The 14391-nt window shown below is 37.9% G+C and overlaps 1 protein-coding gene across 1 annotated transcript; it reads right to left on the bottom strand.

Moving 5' to 3' along the window:
* Positions 1–4006: 4006 nt before the first annotated feature.
* Positions 4007–13303, bottom strand: LOC113351341. The gene is made up of 4 exons (XM_026595344.1): positions 12518–13303; positions 12117–12368; positions 11595–11688; positions 4007–4254 (listed from the first exon to the last, which is right to left on the bottom strand). The coding sequence occupies exons 1-4, from the start codon at positions 13301–13303 to the stop codon at positions 4007–4009; spliced, it is 1380 nt and encodes a 459-aa protein (XP_026451129.1).
* Between the last annotated feature and the right edge of the window lie 1088 nt (positions 13304–14391).

Below are 14391 nucleotides of genomic sequence, written 5' to 3'. Positions count from 1 at the left end.
CATACCCATACATAATCACAATAGAATTCAAATGATTATGACGATGTCTTATCTACAAAGTTTAATGGTTAATCAATAAACCTCGTATTGTATTCCTTAATACTATGTCTATCTAGAGTTCAAATATGCTTCGCAGTTTTGTTTTCAATATGCACGACTTGAAAGATACGTTAGGGAATGAAACAGTTCAAGTCAAATATCACTAACCTCAAGTAGAAGGATGATTGTTGTCGTTGTAGTTCCTTGCTTCTTCACATCTTCAAGTCTTCCCAATACTTGTAGTGTCTCATATCCTAATACTTTCAAGCTAACCTATACGAAATTCACTCTAGTACATAATCAAGCGACTCTTAACATGAGTTTTGATTCACTAAAATATGACAACCAAACATGACATGCCAACGCTTGGTGGGTTCAACCGAGCTATGCTCTAACATAAAGTTCTGGGATTTCTGTTTAATTAATTTCATCTAGGAAAAAACTGTCAGGATTTATTTTGTTGAACATGTCATTAAGGTATCTACTAGTGTTAGCTTTGCCATTTCCTTGACAGTTCCATGTCATGACTGTAAAAATTTACCAGAAATAGGAGATTCTAGGATATATCCCATGCATATAAAATCTAAAGTGACAAGACTATAACAGATGTTGTGATTGATAAATATGTGTAAATCATGCCAATTAAGAGAGAATTTGGGGCATAAAGTATATCAAGTAGAGTTGCATCTCCCCTGAAAGGATTGGTGCCCTCAAGGTTGCTAGTATTCTGGATGTAGTCATTATATCTGTGATTCTCCTGTCCTTCATCATCAGAGTAGCCAAATCCTAGTGGATGGTCTTTAATCTTTTTGGTGTGTGAGGGGGTGAAATCCATGTTGTCTAAGGTCCTGCATTTTCTCTCTCCAAAGAAGTAGAAAAAACCCTAGCCTCCATCAACCTCTTCCTCAGATGGTCCTTTTGGACCAGATGTGAGCAAGATTTCTTTTCTTTTTTAGGTTTTAGTCAATAGTTGATTAAATAAAACATGTTTTCTATTGTTTTGATGTCTTTTGGCATATTTTTTCGCCATTTGGTGCGATTTTTCTTCGCCATTTGGGCGATTGTTTCTTTGCTTTACGATCGATTTATTCAAATCTTTATGACTGGATCGTGGCTTGCTATTCTCGATTCAAAAACATCAATCATTCAACACGGTATCGCTTTGAATCTATTCTTAATCTAAGAGATTTAGGGCATCCGGATTCATCTGAGTATACAAGATTACGAGAAAAGTACTTCTTTCTTGGAGCATCTCTTATCAAAAAAGAATAAAATCATATCAAATGGTTGGAGTGATCCCGGATAATACCATTATTATTCCATACTATATAAACAAAAAATAGGGCTTAGGCACGGGCATAATTTTTATTTAGTTATGCATTTTCCGACATATGAATATTTTTTATAATATTTATTAACATCAAGTTTACCCTTCTTATCATTACAAAAGTAAATAAAAACACGATAGATATTTTTATTCTTCACTCCAAAAATACTTTTTAGCATTTTCTGCCTTGACATTCTCCCATACTATGCCTCTTGTTTCTCGAGTTGTATCCTTAAGCTAGCCATGAAATTATATCGGTATTAATTTTTATATATTTTTTCCTCCCAAAAAAATATTATTTTATATGTTTTTTAGTTTTCAAAGATAACTTATCGATTCTTTGAAATGGTATTACCTTTCTGCATCTTCCTTATTTCTGTGAACGATGTCTCAAGCCAGCCATAAAATTATATCGGAATTAATTTTTACATATTTTTTCCCCAACAAAACATTATTTGATATGTTTTTTAGTTTACAAAGATATCTTATCGATCATTTGAAATAGTATTACCTTTTTCCATCTTCCTTATTTCGGTTAATGATGTCTCAAGCCAGCCATGAAATTATATCGGAATTAATTTTTACATATTTTTTCCCAAAAAGAAGAACAATATTTGATATGTTTTTTAGTTTACAAAGATATCTTATTAATCCTTTGAAATGGTATTACCTTTCTGCATCTTCCTTATTTTAGTAAACGATGTTAGGATCTTTATGGATCATAGGAACCTACTATGTTCCTGACCACATAGCACCGATATTGTCGCTATTTGACCACCTTCGGATAAGAGGTGTTCGGTTTTAATCTAAAACGCATCAGTGCTACGTAAGGAGATGCCCAAGCTTATTAAGCTTCACATGTACTCCTCTTTCTTCCATGTGAGACTATCCCTAACTATATACATATGTGGTTTATCACGCCACATACTCTAAAAATATCCACCTTTGCGAGATTACACCATTTCACCTGTCCAATCAGACTCCATCATATGTGTTTGTACCCATAAATATTTCCAGGAACAAAACACGATTAAACTGGCGTTGTTGATGAAAACAGGGTTAATAACAGGAAATAATCAAGAATGACAGACACACGAATTTAACGTGGTTCGACAAATTTTGCATACGTCCACGGATGAATCTCCTTGGGGAGTGATGTTTTATTGATGTCAGAATTACAAATGATTTTTCTGTCTTAGCTAGCCTAGCCCCCCATTTAGGGTTATAATTCCCCTTATTTATACAGTGGCGAATTATCTCTTACCCTAATCACGAGGTAAGCATAAATGGTCATAACTTTCCCTGCATGCCTCCTGGCATAAATTGTATTAATCTGCCTTGCATGCCTCGTGGAATTAATCTGCCCTGCATGCCTCCTGGCATTAGTCTTCCCTTCATGGCTCATGGAATTAATCTTCCCTGCATGCCTCCCTGTATTAATTCTGCATGCCTCCTTTCTGCTGTTTGACTGGGACTGTCAAGCTTTGAATGGTATGACCCGCTGGCAGACTGGATTGACTGGAGACATGGTTGGAGACTGGATGGTTGGTGACATGGATGGAGACTAGCTGACAACACGACTAGCAACAAGGCTGAAAACTAGTTGGCAGCACTTCTGGCGATCTGGATGGAAACTGGGTGGCAACACTGCTGGCAATATGGATGGAGGACTTTGCCTGTGCACAAGGGTGGGAAACATGAACGACGTACTTGGAAGGGGGACATGGACGGAGAGTATCACCGGGGGACTCAGGGAGTATGGCCGGAGAGCCTTTCCGGGGAGCATGGTCGGGGAGCATCGCCGGGGACATGTCCTGGGAACATGACCGAGGACTGGCTGAGAGCACGACTGGAAATTTGGCTTCGATAGTTGAACGACGGCTGACTTTGACCACTGACCGAAGGTTGACTTTGGCCATTGACCGGGTGTTGACTTCATGGATCACTAGATTAGCTGGTAACTACTTCAGTCGGTAGGATGGTAGCAAGTTTGGATGAAGGACAAAAGGTGATTCAAGTAGCAATTTGACCAATTATGTGGCATTTTTACTCATGGTACAAACATCGCCCCCTCTTAACCTCCAACTTGGTGAGGGGTTAAGCAGTTCTGTTTCTCTTGGTAAATAACAGTATTCACCCCCAAGTTTGGATATTGTTGTTGAAGTTAATGGCAACCTTCCCTTGCTGTTTGCGGAAATCATAATCAAGACGCCCCCCTGAGCGAATTACTATTGTTGAAGCGTAATGCAGTTTGCCTCCGTTGATAATATAAATCATAGTCAAGACGCCCCCAGGTGAAGTTATTGTGATTGGAAGATCGAATGATAACAAGTGAGCACGAACCATTATTGTAGATAAAAACTGGACTGAACAGTAAACTGATCTGCTATGAAAACGTGAGATATTACGTCATGATATGAGTGAGAGGTGGCATCATGCTGATACTATTCTGGTGAATTGGGGTAGCTTCATGACGACGTAACGCTGAAGAAGATTGCTCGAACTCATTTGATCTGTAGTAGCAGCTATGTCTGATGCAGTTGGCTTAGTGTCTCGGTTTGGTGATGACGTCTTATAGTTCCCATCATGGATTGTCATAGCAACTGGACTTTTATGTAGTAGTTGAGTGCACCAGTTGAATCAAAACTGGATTGCAGATGGTTGCCGTAGAGTTAGACTACAATAGCTGCAATCATCTGGAATGTAACAATTATGAGTAAACTGAGCTGCAGCAGTTGCGATCAACTGGACTGTGGCAGTTATGCGAAAAAGGAGTGCAGCAGTTCGATCAACTGGACTGCAGCTGTTGCTGAGAAACTGAACTACAACAGTTAGATCAACTGGACTGTAGCAGTTATGAGCAACATAGAACATGAGAAGGTTGAGGTCTAAGAATTGAATAAGCACTTGATAAATTTGCACACATGCATGTCGAGGATACAAAACTACACATCAACGTTGACAAACTTTGAGGCTTTCATAGTAGATGCATTTGGTGATTAAATGCGTCCTTTTTCGATGTCACCATACCAAATTCAAGAATAATATTTCTCCCTCCATGATGTTGGAAATTGAAATACGATCGCAACGTGCCAAAAATCATCCAATTCGGACGTCATATGAAGGATATATCAAAGAAACAAGATCGTTGACCAAGCCCAAGAATTGATGTAGTTGGATATGCCCATGAAGTGGGGTAGAAATATCATCTCGTCCAAGAAAACGGGGCTGAAACATCCAACCAGGTTGAGTTGTCCCAACTGGTGAGTTGACTGGGCAGAGTTGACTCGCCTAGGGTGTAAATATCCATAAGTACAAAGCAGTAGGGCGAAAATATCCAGGGACTATTGAAGTAGGTTATGTCGCGAAACACAGGATCAAGACCAACTATAGCCGGACGGAAAAGGAAGTCGCGGGTTCTGGCTGCCGGCATTGGCCGTCGGTCCTTGGTCGTCGTAGAAGTCCGCCGTACTTGGCCGCTGGTGTTGGCTGCCGGCCTTTTCCACCGGCCATTGTCGGAACCGGTAAAGTGTAACCTGACGAGGGTGAACAATCTTAGACGTGGGTGAAAGAAAACAGACACATGTGAAATAAACCACTAATGTGGGTGAGCAGTATTGCTGACGTCATGCTGATGTGGTTTTTATTGCCGACGAGGCACGCAAGGTGGTTTTTATTGCTGGCCTAGTAATGACGTGTACAGTCCCTGCTGATGTGCCTTGCTGACGTACAAGACGTGATCGCTGCGATGGCGTTGCCAAATGGGTGCTGACGTGGCACGTGGTTTATGCTGACGTGGCTTGGTCGGTGACTAGCTGACTGTATTGGCTGGACCATATCGGTTAGGTTGAACCAGATAAAGGGTCGGTTTGGTCTGCTGTGTCGAACCTAAATAGGGTGAAGAATACCTTGACCTGGGTGAGAGAAGTATGAAGTGGATGAAATCAACCTCTAACGTGGGTGAGCAACACATCGGCTTCGAACGACTCAACTTGGCTCGACTCGGTTCAAATCGACGGCTCGACTTCGGCTTGGCTCCATAGCTTGGCCTAACAAGGGTGAACGTCTTTTGTCGCCGGGGTTGGCGGCCGACCTTTTCCTTTTTTTTTTTTTTGAAACTTTCCGCAACACTTTTCTAGAACTGTGGTCTTTTCTTTCGGATCTTTTGGTGACAGATTTTCGGAACTGTTTTCTTTTCTTTCAAAGCTTCTTACAACGAATTTCTACTTGAACTTTCAGCAACAATTTTCTATGACTGTTACTGTTTCTCACGAATTTTTCTGCAACAGTTTTCTGTAACGGTTATTCAATATGCCTTTGTGGACCTTTTCAGGAAACTTTTTTGATGATTTTCTGGAGATCTTCTCTAGGGTTTGCAAGCGCTTAGAGATGTAGGCAACTAGATAATCCTGCAAACATGACAGTAGTGATTTTGACATGCTTCAACACGAATATGTGGACGCTGCATTTTCTAGCATTTTCTATGAAGAAAATTCTTCGAACTTTGGATTTTAACATGCTGCGGATCGAACATCCTACAACAGTTTCATTAGACTTTGTAGAGGTGTAGTTTTTGTGGTTTCAGAAGGTAATAACTTCAGCAAATCTCGAACTGCGCATCTGGACTGCATCAGTTGCGATCAACTGGACTGCATTAACTGGGATTATCTGGTATGCAGCAGCTGTGATAGACGCATTTATGTGTCTATTTTATTCTCAATATTCTGTATTGTTAGACTCGATTAAGTACTTATTGTGTTATTTTGTGTTTTTGTAGATGTTTTTAGAGAAATAAGCCTTTGCGACGAAATGAGCTCGAAAAGTAGTGTTTTACACCCCAGGATAATGTACCGGAGGCACCTCAGAAATGCACCGGAAGCGTCCCAGAAATGTACCGGAGGAACCCAGAAAAATTACTATTTCCACCCCAAAATTACTATTTCCACCCCAATTGCTAAAGGGACACCCGTACAGAATTAGGGGGAGGACACTTTTCTTCTCATAATTCAAATTTTGGAAAAAGGCGGGAAATTTCTAAACAGTTCTGGCAGAATTTCGATCGTCAAAATGAAGGGGTTATGGGTCGATTCAATGGCTGAAACTTGGCAGGAAGATGTGATTAAGCCTAAGGAAGATATTTTGGGTGTCGGGTCCGATCGAATTTGGCTAGAATTGTCTAGGGAAGCCACGAACTCAAAAAAGAGACACACGTACAGAGAGGAGAAAAACACGAGTTTTGGAGAGTTATGGACGTGTTTCGATCGAGTTTGATGGCTCCAGCAACACTCTGGGTGATTACAACATGATTTGGAGCGTGTTGGAAGAGATTTGGAGCGTGGAGAAGTTATTTTTGGAAATTATTCTCCGAAATAAGAAAAAAAATATTCCGAGTAAAGAAGGATTTTCACGAGTTATTGCGAGGGATTTGATGATGCATGTGAGTATATAAAGGTTCTTTGGGTCGAGTAGAGGGGCTGTCGAGAGTTTGAGGTCTAGAGGAGGTCCAGAGAAGCAGAAATCAAGAGTTGATGAAACTCCGTTGCTGCTGCTGCTGCTGATGAAGAACACCAAGAACACGAAGAACGGACTAGCGTGGACAGTCGTTTATCACCAGAGTCTAAGACGCACATCCGTGGGTCGCAGCACAGTCTAAATATCAGCAGCACCTGTTTCTTATCGTTCTTTTGTGACGCCTTCTGTGGGTCGTACATTCACTGTTTTACTCATTTTTATCATTTTAATCAACTTTTGAGCAACATACATGTATTTTGAGATTATGATTAATATGAGAAGCTAAATCCCAACACTGGGGCAATGGAGGAAGCCTTATTTCATACTTGGGTAATTATATTTAATTCTTTTCATGACTTTTGCATTAATTTTAATTGAAATTATGATTTAAATTAATTAGTTGTGTTTTGATTTGATGGGTCATGCTTAGCTTAGATGATTTGATGTCCCATGCTTAACATTTACACCTAATATTTTGAGAATCAATCTTGGCAATAAATTAGAGTCGATATATTTAATATATTTTTCGAGCTATTATTGATAAAAGAATTATTATTTGAACCTTAAGAAATGAAATTGGCAGAATCCTAGTCCCAGTACCTCTCGCCCATTGTGACAAATATTGTGTATATATTTTTATTTTTAAATCTTTACAAGTCCGAGAAACGAATCCCTTATTTATCATGGATGGTTAGGTCCATCACGGTTACCCTCTAAAAGGAACAAGTTCTCTCCTGAATTTCAAGGATCTCAATGTCTTTTTCTCTAATGTCTCAATAGGTTGTTATCTCTAGCATTCCAATGGTTAGGTCCATCACGGATGGACCTAACCATCCTGACGGACTTGCATAGACAGTCGTTCTCCAACAGTGTTTACGACGCAGGGTAGTGGGTCGTAGTTTGGGTCTTGCAACAACATAACATTTGTATCGTTCTTCTTGTAACTGTTGAACATCGCCTTTGCAACAGTTATTTCTGTTGCAATTTTTCTGCTCAATTGTTTTACTCCCTTTAATCAACTTTTGAGCTTTATACATGTATTTTGAGATTATGATTAATATGAGGAGCTAAACCCCAACACTGGGGCGACGGAGGAAGCCTTAATTCATCCATGTGGTATTTTATTTAATTCTTTATTTACTTTTTGCACCAATTTTAATTGAATTAAGATTTTAATTAATTATTTGTGATTTCATTTGATGCTTTATGCTTAGTCCTAGGGATTTTTGATATGCCATGCTTAAGAAATACAAGTAATATTTTATAAAATCTACTTTGACAAAGAATAGAGTTAATATGCATTTTGTTTTGAATTATAATTGCCTAGAATTAATTTCTGAACCATTTAAGAAATGAATTTGGCCGAATCCTAAGCCCCAGTTTCTCGCACCAGTGTTAATATTTTTTGTATATATTTTTATTTTTAAATCCTTACAAGTCCGAGCAACGAACTTTTACTACCACTTTCAAAACTATATCAAAATGGCGCCGCTGCCGGGGACTTGTATATAGATTTATTTTTATTTATTTATTTAGGTTTTTTTTTTATTATTTGTTCCTTTTTACTTTGTCTTTTTTTTCTTTGATTTACAGGTTCGAAGTGGAGCACTAAGGACTTGGAGAGGAAAAAGCTTAAAGCGAAAAGCGAAAAGAGAAGAAAAAAGGACAATTTTAGGATTTAATTTTTAATTTTTAATTTTTTTAGAGTGTGTGAGGAAAACTGTAATTTTAATTTCTTTTATTTATTTATTTTGGACATTGGACTTTAAACAATTGGACTTTATTTTTTTAACCCTACGGAAGGGTATTATTAAAAAAAAAATAAAAAAAAATTATATAAACTGTGTGCAGGGAAGGACGACGATTACTATATCGTCTCGGCCCCTCGGGTTCGTACATGACATAGGAGTCGTGGCCCGAGTCGACTTCAACGGTTCATCCCCCGTCTGGTACGGGAGGTAAGTCCATCGAAACACTCGTGAATCTCCTGTAAGCGAGTTACTGTATTCCTTAAGGTGATTCATTGATTGAGGATGAATTTGGACTGTTTTTAAATTCCTAGTAAAGGGCAAGGCCTGGCCAATAAAGGATAAGGGTTTGGATTTCATCACCGCTCCCTTCTTGCCCGCCTTAGGAAAACGAAACCTAACGCGAACCCAAGCTTAAAATTTGGAATAGAACGAGACCGATAGGGTAACGAGCTTAATAGGAAACTCATTCGAAAAATATTGGTTTCTCTTTAAGCACACTCCAAAGTTCATGATGGTTTCTGTGAGTTGAATGCGTGACTGCGCCGCCTTGTGATAGCGGTGAGGCCTTGGGTATCAAAGATCCACTGAGCTTCCCTCGCCTCAATTCAACTTACTTTGACTCGGATTGATTCCAGAGGGGTTTGCTCAAATTGCAACGAATTCCCTTTCGAAAGATAGAAGCTGGTCTAGAAACAATCTAAGTGGAGCCATCATGCTTTTTGTTTGCTAGAAATCTTTAGGTTTGTTTTGGTGGAGTCGAGTCGGCCTTGTTTGTGGTTGTGTAGAATTCCCTTGCAATTAAGAATGTCGAACTGGTATGATACAAGCCAATACAATGAGTATCGACCTGAATTTGAATATGGACATCATCCTTTTTATGACCATGTTGGGAATAGTGGTTGGGAACGCCATCCTTTGGAAGGATATGGGTCATACCATGGTGAGCCCAATTACTATCCACACATGCATCAGTATTACGAGCAAGAAGATTATAGTACTAGTTCTTCGTCTCTAGAGGGTACAATCAAACTATTGAAAACTAGTCCCTATTATGATCCTTCTGAACCTGTTCTTCCTCTAGAAGAGTCTCTCAAACAATTAACTGAGAATACAAATAGGTTTGTGTTAGAAATGAATAAACAAAATGCACCCATGAGTGAACCTTGTATACACGATACCATAAGGAAGTCATGTGAGTCGATTCAAAAGCTTTTATTAGAGGCCCAGAACAGAACTGCTCAAGATAGTCTTAATTTCCAATATAGTGTTTCCGATAGTACCCTTGAAAATGAGGATAGTTATTTGCATAATCAATATGCCGAGGTTAGAATTGGTAACACTACTTATTTAGATAAGGTTCAATCATTTTCATACTATGATGATGAGGATAGTAGTAATGAAGAATCCGAAATTTGTAGGCATAGTGATCAGGAGTCTAGTAATCCAATTGAGCTGTATAATGATTATATTATTTCTAGTTCAAATCCAAATAATTTTTATGATTATTCACCTATTCAAAAGGACGAGGATTTGATTAGGGATACCACCGTTTTAGACGATGTAGTTTTTCCTTTTGATTACGAAGCCGATAGTGGTTTAGAGGAACGGGTTCATTTCGAAAATACTGTTTTAGAGTCTAGCGACTTAGAAACAATAGTCTTAGAAGAAGAAGATAGACCCGTAGAGATGAGTGAGTATGAACCTGACTTAGAAGAATCAATTGACCATTTCTAGGAATCTGATGACGTAGAAATTAGGGAAGTTGTGACTAGTCTTTCTAGAGACACAGAAAACTCTAAGTTTGGGGGCGATTATCATTCTCCATGTGCTTTAACTCTCAGAAAGTCCCTTCACTTAGGACTTGATATCTCTGCCTCTACAATTTTACAAGATTACCTTCATACTCGTTTTCCCAAACCTAATGATGTCCAGGAAGAAGTTCAGTCGTTAGAAACCCATCCTCTGGTTTGCCCAGGCTATGATCCCCAGATTGACTTTGTTTTCCCACCAAATAGTTTTCTTCCAAATGTGGGAACATATAGATTTCAAATGTGCCAAATATTAGGTTGTGAGACTAAACCTAAATGCCTTAGGAAATTAGAATCGACACATTTGCTTAAGAATGACCACTACTCTCACTGTGGTCAATTATGTAATTCAAACCTGATTGACTTAGAGGATCCTCAGTTATTTAGGTTATTATTATTTTGTTATTCTAAGTTCTTATTTGAGTTTTTCCAGACTCTAGGACCTAATAATTTGGATCCAACCTATGAAGAAACGCAGCCAATGAAAATATTCTATTTAGACCCTTTCATAGAACCTGAACCTGAACCACAATTAGCGATAGTTATCAGGAAACTAGGTAAGGGCATGCTAGTGTTGTTCATTTCGTTGGTTCACTGCAGTTTTATTTTGTCAGCTCTTTTTGGTTTTAAATACCCACAATTATTCCATCTACTGTTATACGGTTCGAGTTGACTAAAACTTTCCTACGTCTGGCTGAAAACTTTAAACTTAGCACTTCTTGGGAGGTAACCCAATATTCTTGCGACACGGTAATATCTTTCCTTATCTCTTTTGCTTCAAGTGGTAACAGTTTCTCCTTGTTCATGCTTTTAATTTTATCTTTAGAACATTGAGGACAATGTTAGATTTAAGTTTGGGGGTATGGGAGAAACATTTTAATCGCATCTTTGAAACTTCTAGCGTCACATAGTACCCGGTTAGCTAAGTTTACATACTGTTTCTCACCGAAAAGATAGAAATTGGAATGCTAGAGATAACAACCTATTGAGACATTAGAGAAAAAGACATTGAGATCCTTGAAATTCAGGAGAGAACTTGTTCCTTTTAGAGGGTAACCGTGATGGACCTAACCATCCATGATGGAAAGTAAAGTAGGTCAGAAGGAAATGCCAGAAAGACAGAGCAACCTCACAATGTAGTCTTAGTTACTGGATTACGACTCTCTCTCAGTAGAAAAATGTCGCCTCCGTTTACAGTTTTGCATGTTACCTTCACTATGAATCTTTTCTCGTCCATTTTCTCTATGTCAATCTGCATGAATATTGAAATAGAGATAATCAATTGAAATAGAGTGGGTACTCGTTAACCACATACGAAACGGCCGATTTTTTCCTACCGATATCATCAGTCGTATTGTTCGTCTTTATTGGGTTATATCCTTATATGATTTCAATTCTACCATTGTGATGATAACAAAAAATTACTATGCAAAATAACCGAGATTAAATTTTGTAAAACGACGAAGGAAATCAGGAAAACTAAGAATGATCGATATTGTAAACGTTAACCGCATCAGATAGAAATCTTATGAAATGACAGTAACCGAAAACGAAAGGTATAGGATTTTCCAAATCCTTGCAAAAATATCTTTTCATTTTTGATACATAATAAACACCCATGCATAAATAAATAAATAAGATATACTGTAGCATTTTCCAATAAATAAATACAATATGTACCTCGATTATCCGTGGTTTGGGTTTAGATGCAATGCCCGGAGTGTTAGCTCTTGGACGAGTATCGGGATCAAGATCATGCTCATCATCTTCATCTTCTTCTTCATCTTCCTCCATAATGTCATCGTTCATTAATCTAGGTTGACGTTGTTGAAGTAATTGTTGTTCTTTAAGATCCTTTTGTATCTTCGCTGTTTCTTCTTGCATATTCCTTAAGTAAGATAGTGCGTCTACTAATACTGATCGTCTATCAATCTGTAACAATATACCATGCCATTAGAATAAAATTATTTAATCTCCCAGATCTTAACAAGACCATGCATGTATCAAGTTAACTGAATAAATTCATCCAGAAAATACATTGATTATTGGGGGTGATTTTGTTGTGATACAAATTACTTTACCTTTGTGATATTAGGAACAAGGCCACGTAAAGCAAGTAGTTGTTGACTAATCCTTTCCCTTCTATTCCTTTCTGAAACTAAATTTTTACAACTTAGTGTTCCTCTTTTGGGTTCATCATCTATTTCTTCTTCCCCGTTGGCATCTTCTGCTATATTACTAGTAGTAGCAGCAGTAGTGGTAGTGGAACGTTTTGGTCGCTTGGTTGATAATTTAGTCCGCTTTTTGATATTGTTGGTTTTTTGCTTCTTCGGCCGCGGTTGTTCAGGAACATCAGAAATTGATGCTGACGGAGAAATTGTGACTATTTTGTTACTATCAGTTAGATCAACACCAGTACTTTCAGGACTACTCTCTGCCATCACATTAGGATCTTTTTCACATTCTGCTTCATTATCAACCGGTTGATCAAGGATAAATTCGTCCTGACAAGGAAGAACAGGGTGATGATAGTGACCTTCAGGTGGAGAAATAATGTCATTATCAAAATCATGAATATCGAGTAAAAACGGAAAATCTAACTCAGGTGAATTAGGAAGAATATTGCATTCTGAATAAGGATGCTCGTAATCCATGTTTGTACTAGTAGTAGTGGTATTTGCAAATTGGAAAAGGTTTTCATCAAGCATTTCAACATCTTGAAGTTGTTGAGGCTCTTGAGGAATAATGCTGGAATCATCTAAATCTAACCATGAAGAAAATGTATCGAATATTCTTGATTCTTGGTTATTCATCGATGCTTCATTCAATTCTTCATCCAAACTACAAGCACTCAATCCCCCCTCCATATTTTTTTTTTCACTTTCTTTCTATTACTGTTTTTGATGGGGTGCTCTGTCCACTCTGCCTCCACGTTAAGAGTAAATGAACCTAAGTTTTTTTTTTTTTTTTTTTTTTTATCTTGAAAGCAATGTGAGGAATATATAGAGAAATAACGAAGAAAAATCCAAAATACATAGACATTTCCCCCATGATTACCTTAATCTCTTCCAAGTCGTTACTATCAAAGTTCACACAAGGTAAAAACTCAAGGTTCTAGGTTTAGGAATTTATCAACAGTTTACTAGCTAAGTCGATCCGCCAGTATGTGGGGTAAAAATGGGAGCCAAAACGAAACACACGTTAAGTAACTGGATGTCTTCTCGGGGATATAGTCATAAAAAGTGGACCTTAGCTAGCAAATATTCAAGTGCCAAGAACTCAAGATCTCAAGTGTCAGTTAGATATTATTGACTTGAGGGGAGGATTTGAGACATGACCCAAGGATTTGGGAGTGCCCGATAGCACGTAACTATTTTTATTTTTTGGTTGAATGGAGAACCATGTTAACACTCACAACTACTACTTGCAGGACCATGTTTATTTTATTACGATTCTTAGCCAACCAGTCACGCTTCTGAGCAAGACAGATAATATCTGCCAAACTATGATCCGCAACATGTAGCTTTCCTTCCCGAGACTATACAAGAGAATTGTGAGTCTATATAAAATGATTTCATCGGAAGAAAGAAAAAAAAGAAAGTAAATAAAACGATCGATTTGATTTGGTTCTCACTGTCCTCTCGAAGAAGATTGTAGTAGTCGAAAAATACCGACAACAGATAGATATCTGGTACCTGATTCAATTTTATTGTTAGAATATCTATAAAAATAAATTAGGACATATCGCAATGTACTAATGTGATATATGTCTTTTGTCATCGATAGTCTAATTTTATATGATACCCGGTGCGCTATATGAGTTTCCATCTGGTAGAACTTTTATTCTAAAAGGGTGTTTCGATACTACATGAAAGATATTAGGAAGTAATCAAGTCGGATATTAAATATTGATTTGGAAATTAAATTTTAAAATGAATTTTAAAAACAAAAAGGA

This window comes from Papaver somniferum, chromosome 2 (genome assembly GCF_003573695.1).
Source record: "Papaver somniferum cultivar HN1 chromosome 2, ASM357369v1, whole genome shotgun sequence".
Classification (NCBI taxonomy): Eukaryota; Viridiplantae; Streptophyta; class Magnoliopsida; order Ranunculales; family Papaveraceae; genus Papaver; species Papaver somniferum.
The sequence above is the reverse complement of the archived record's forward strand: the minus strand, read 5'-3'. Positions and strand labels throughout refer to the sequence as shown.

Excerpts from the sequence above, each read along its gene's own strand:
- LOC113351341 (XM_026595344.1), bottom strand. The coding sequence starts at position 13,303 with ATGGAGGGGGGATTGAGTGCTTGTAGTTTGGATGAAGAATTGAATGAA. Across the intron at positions 12,369-12,517 it reads TTGTTCCTAATATCACAAAG|ATTGATAGACGATCAGTATT; the intron begins GTAAAGTAATTT and ends ATATTGTTACAG. Across the intron at positions 11,689-12,116 it reads CCAAACCACGGATAATCGAG|ATTGACATAGAGAAAATGGA; the intron begins GTACATATTGTA and ends ATATTCATGCAG.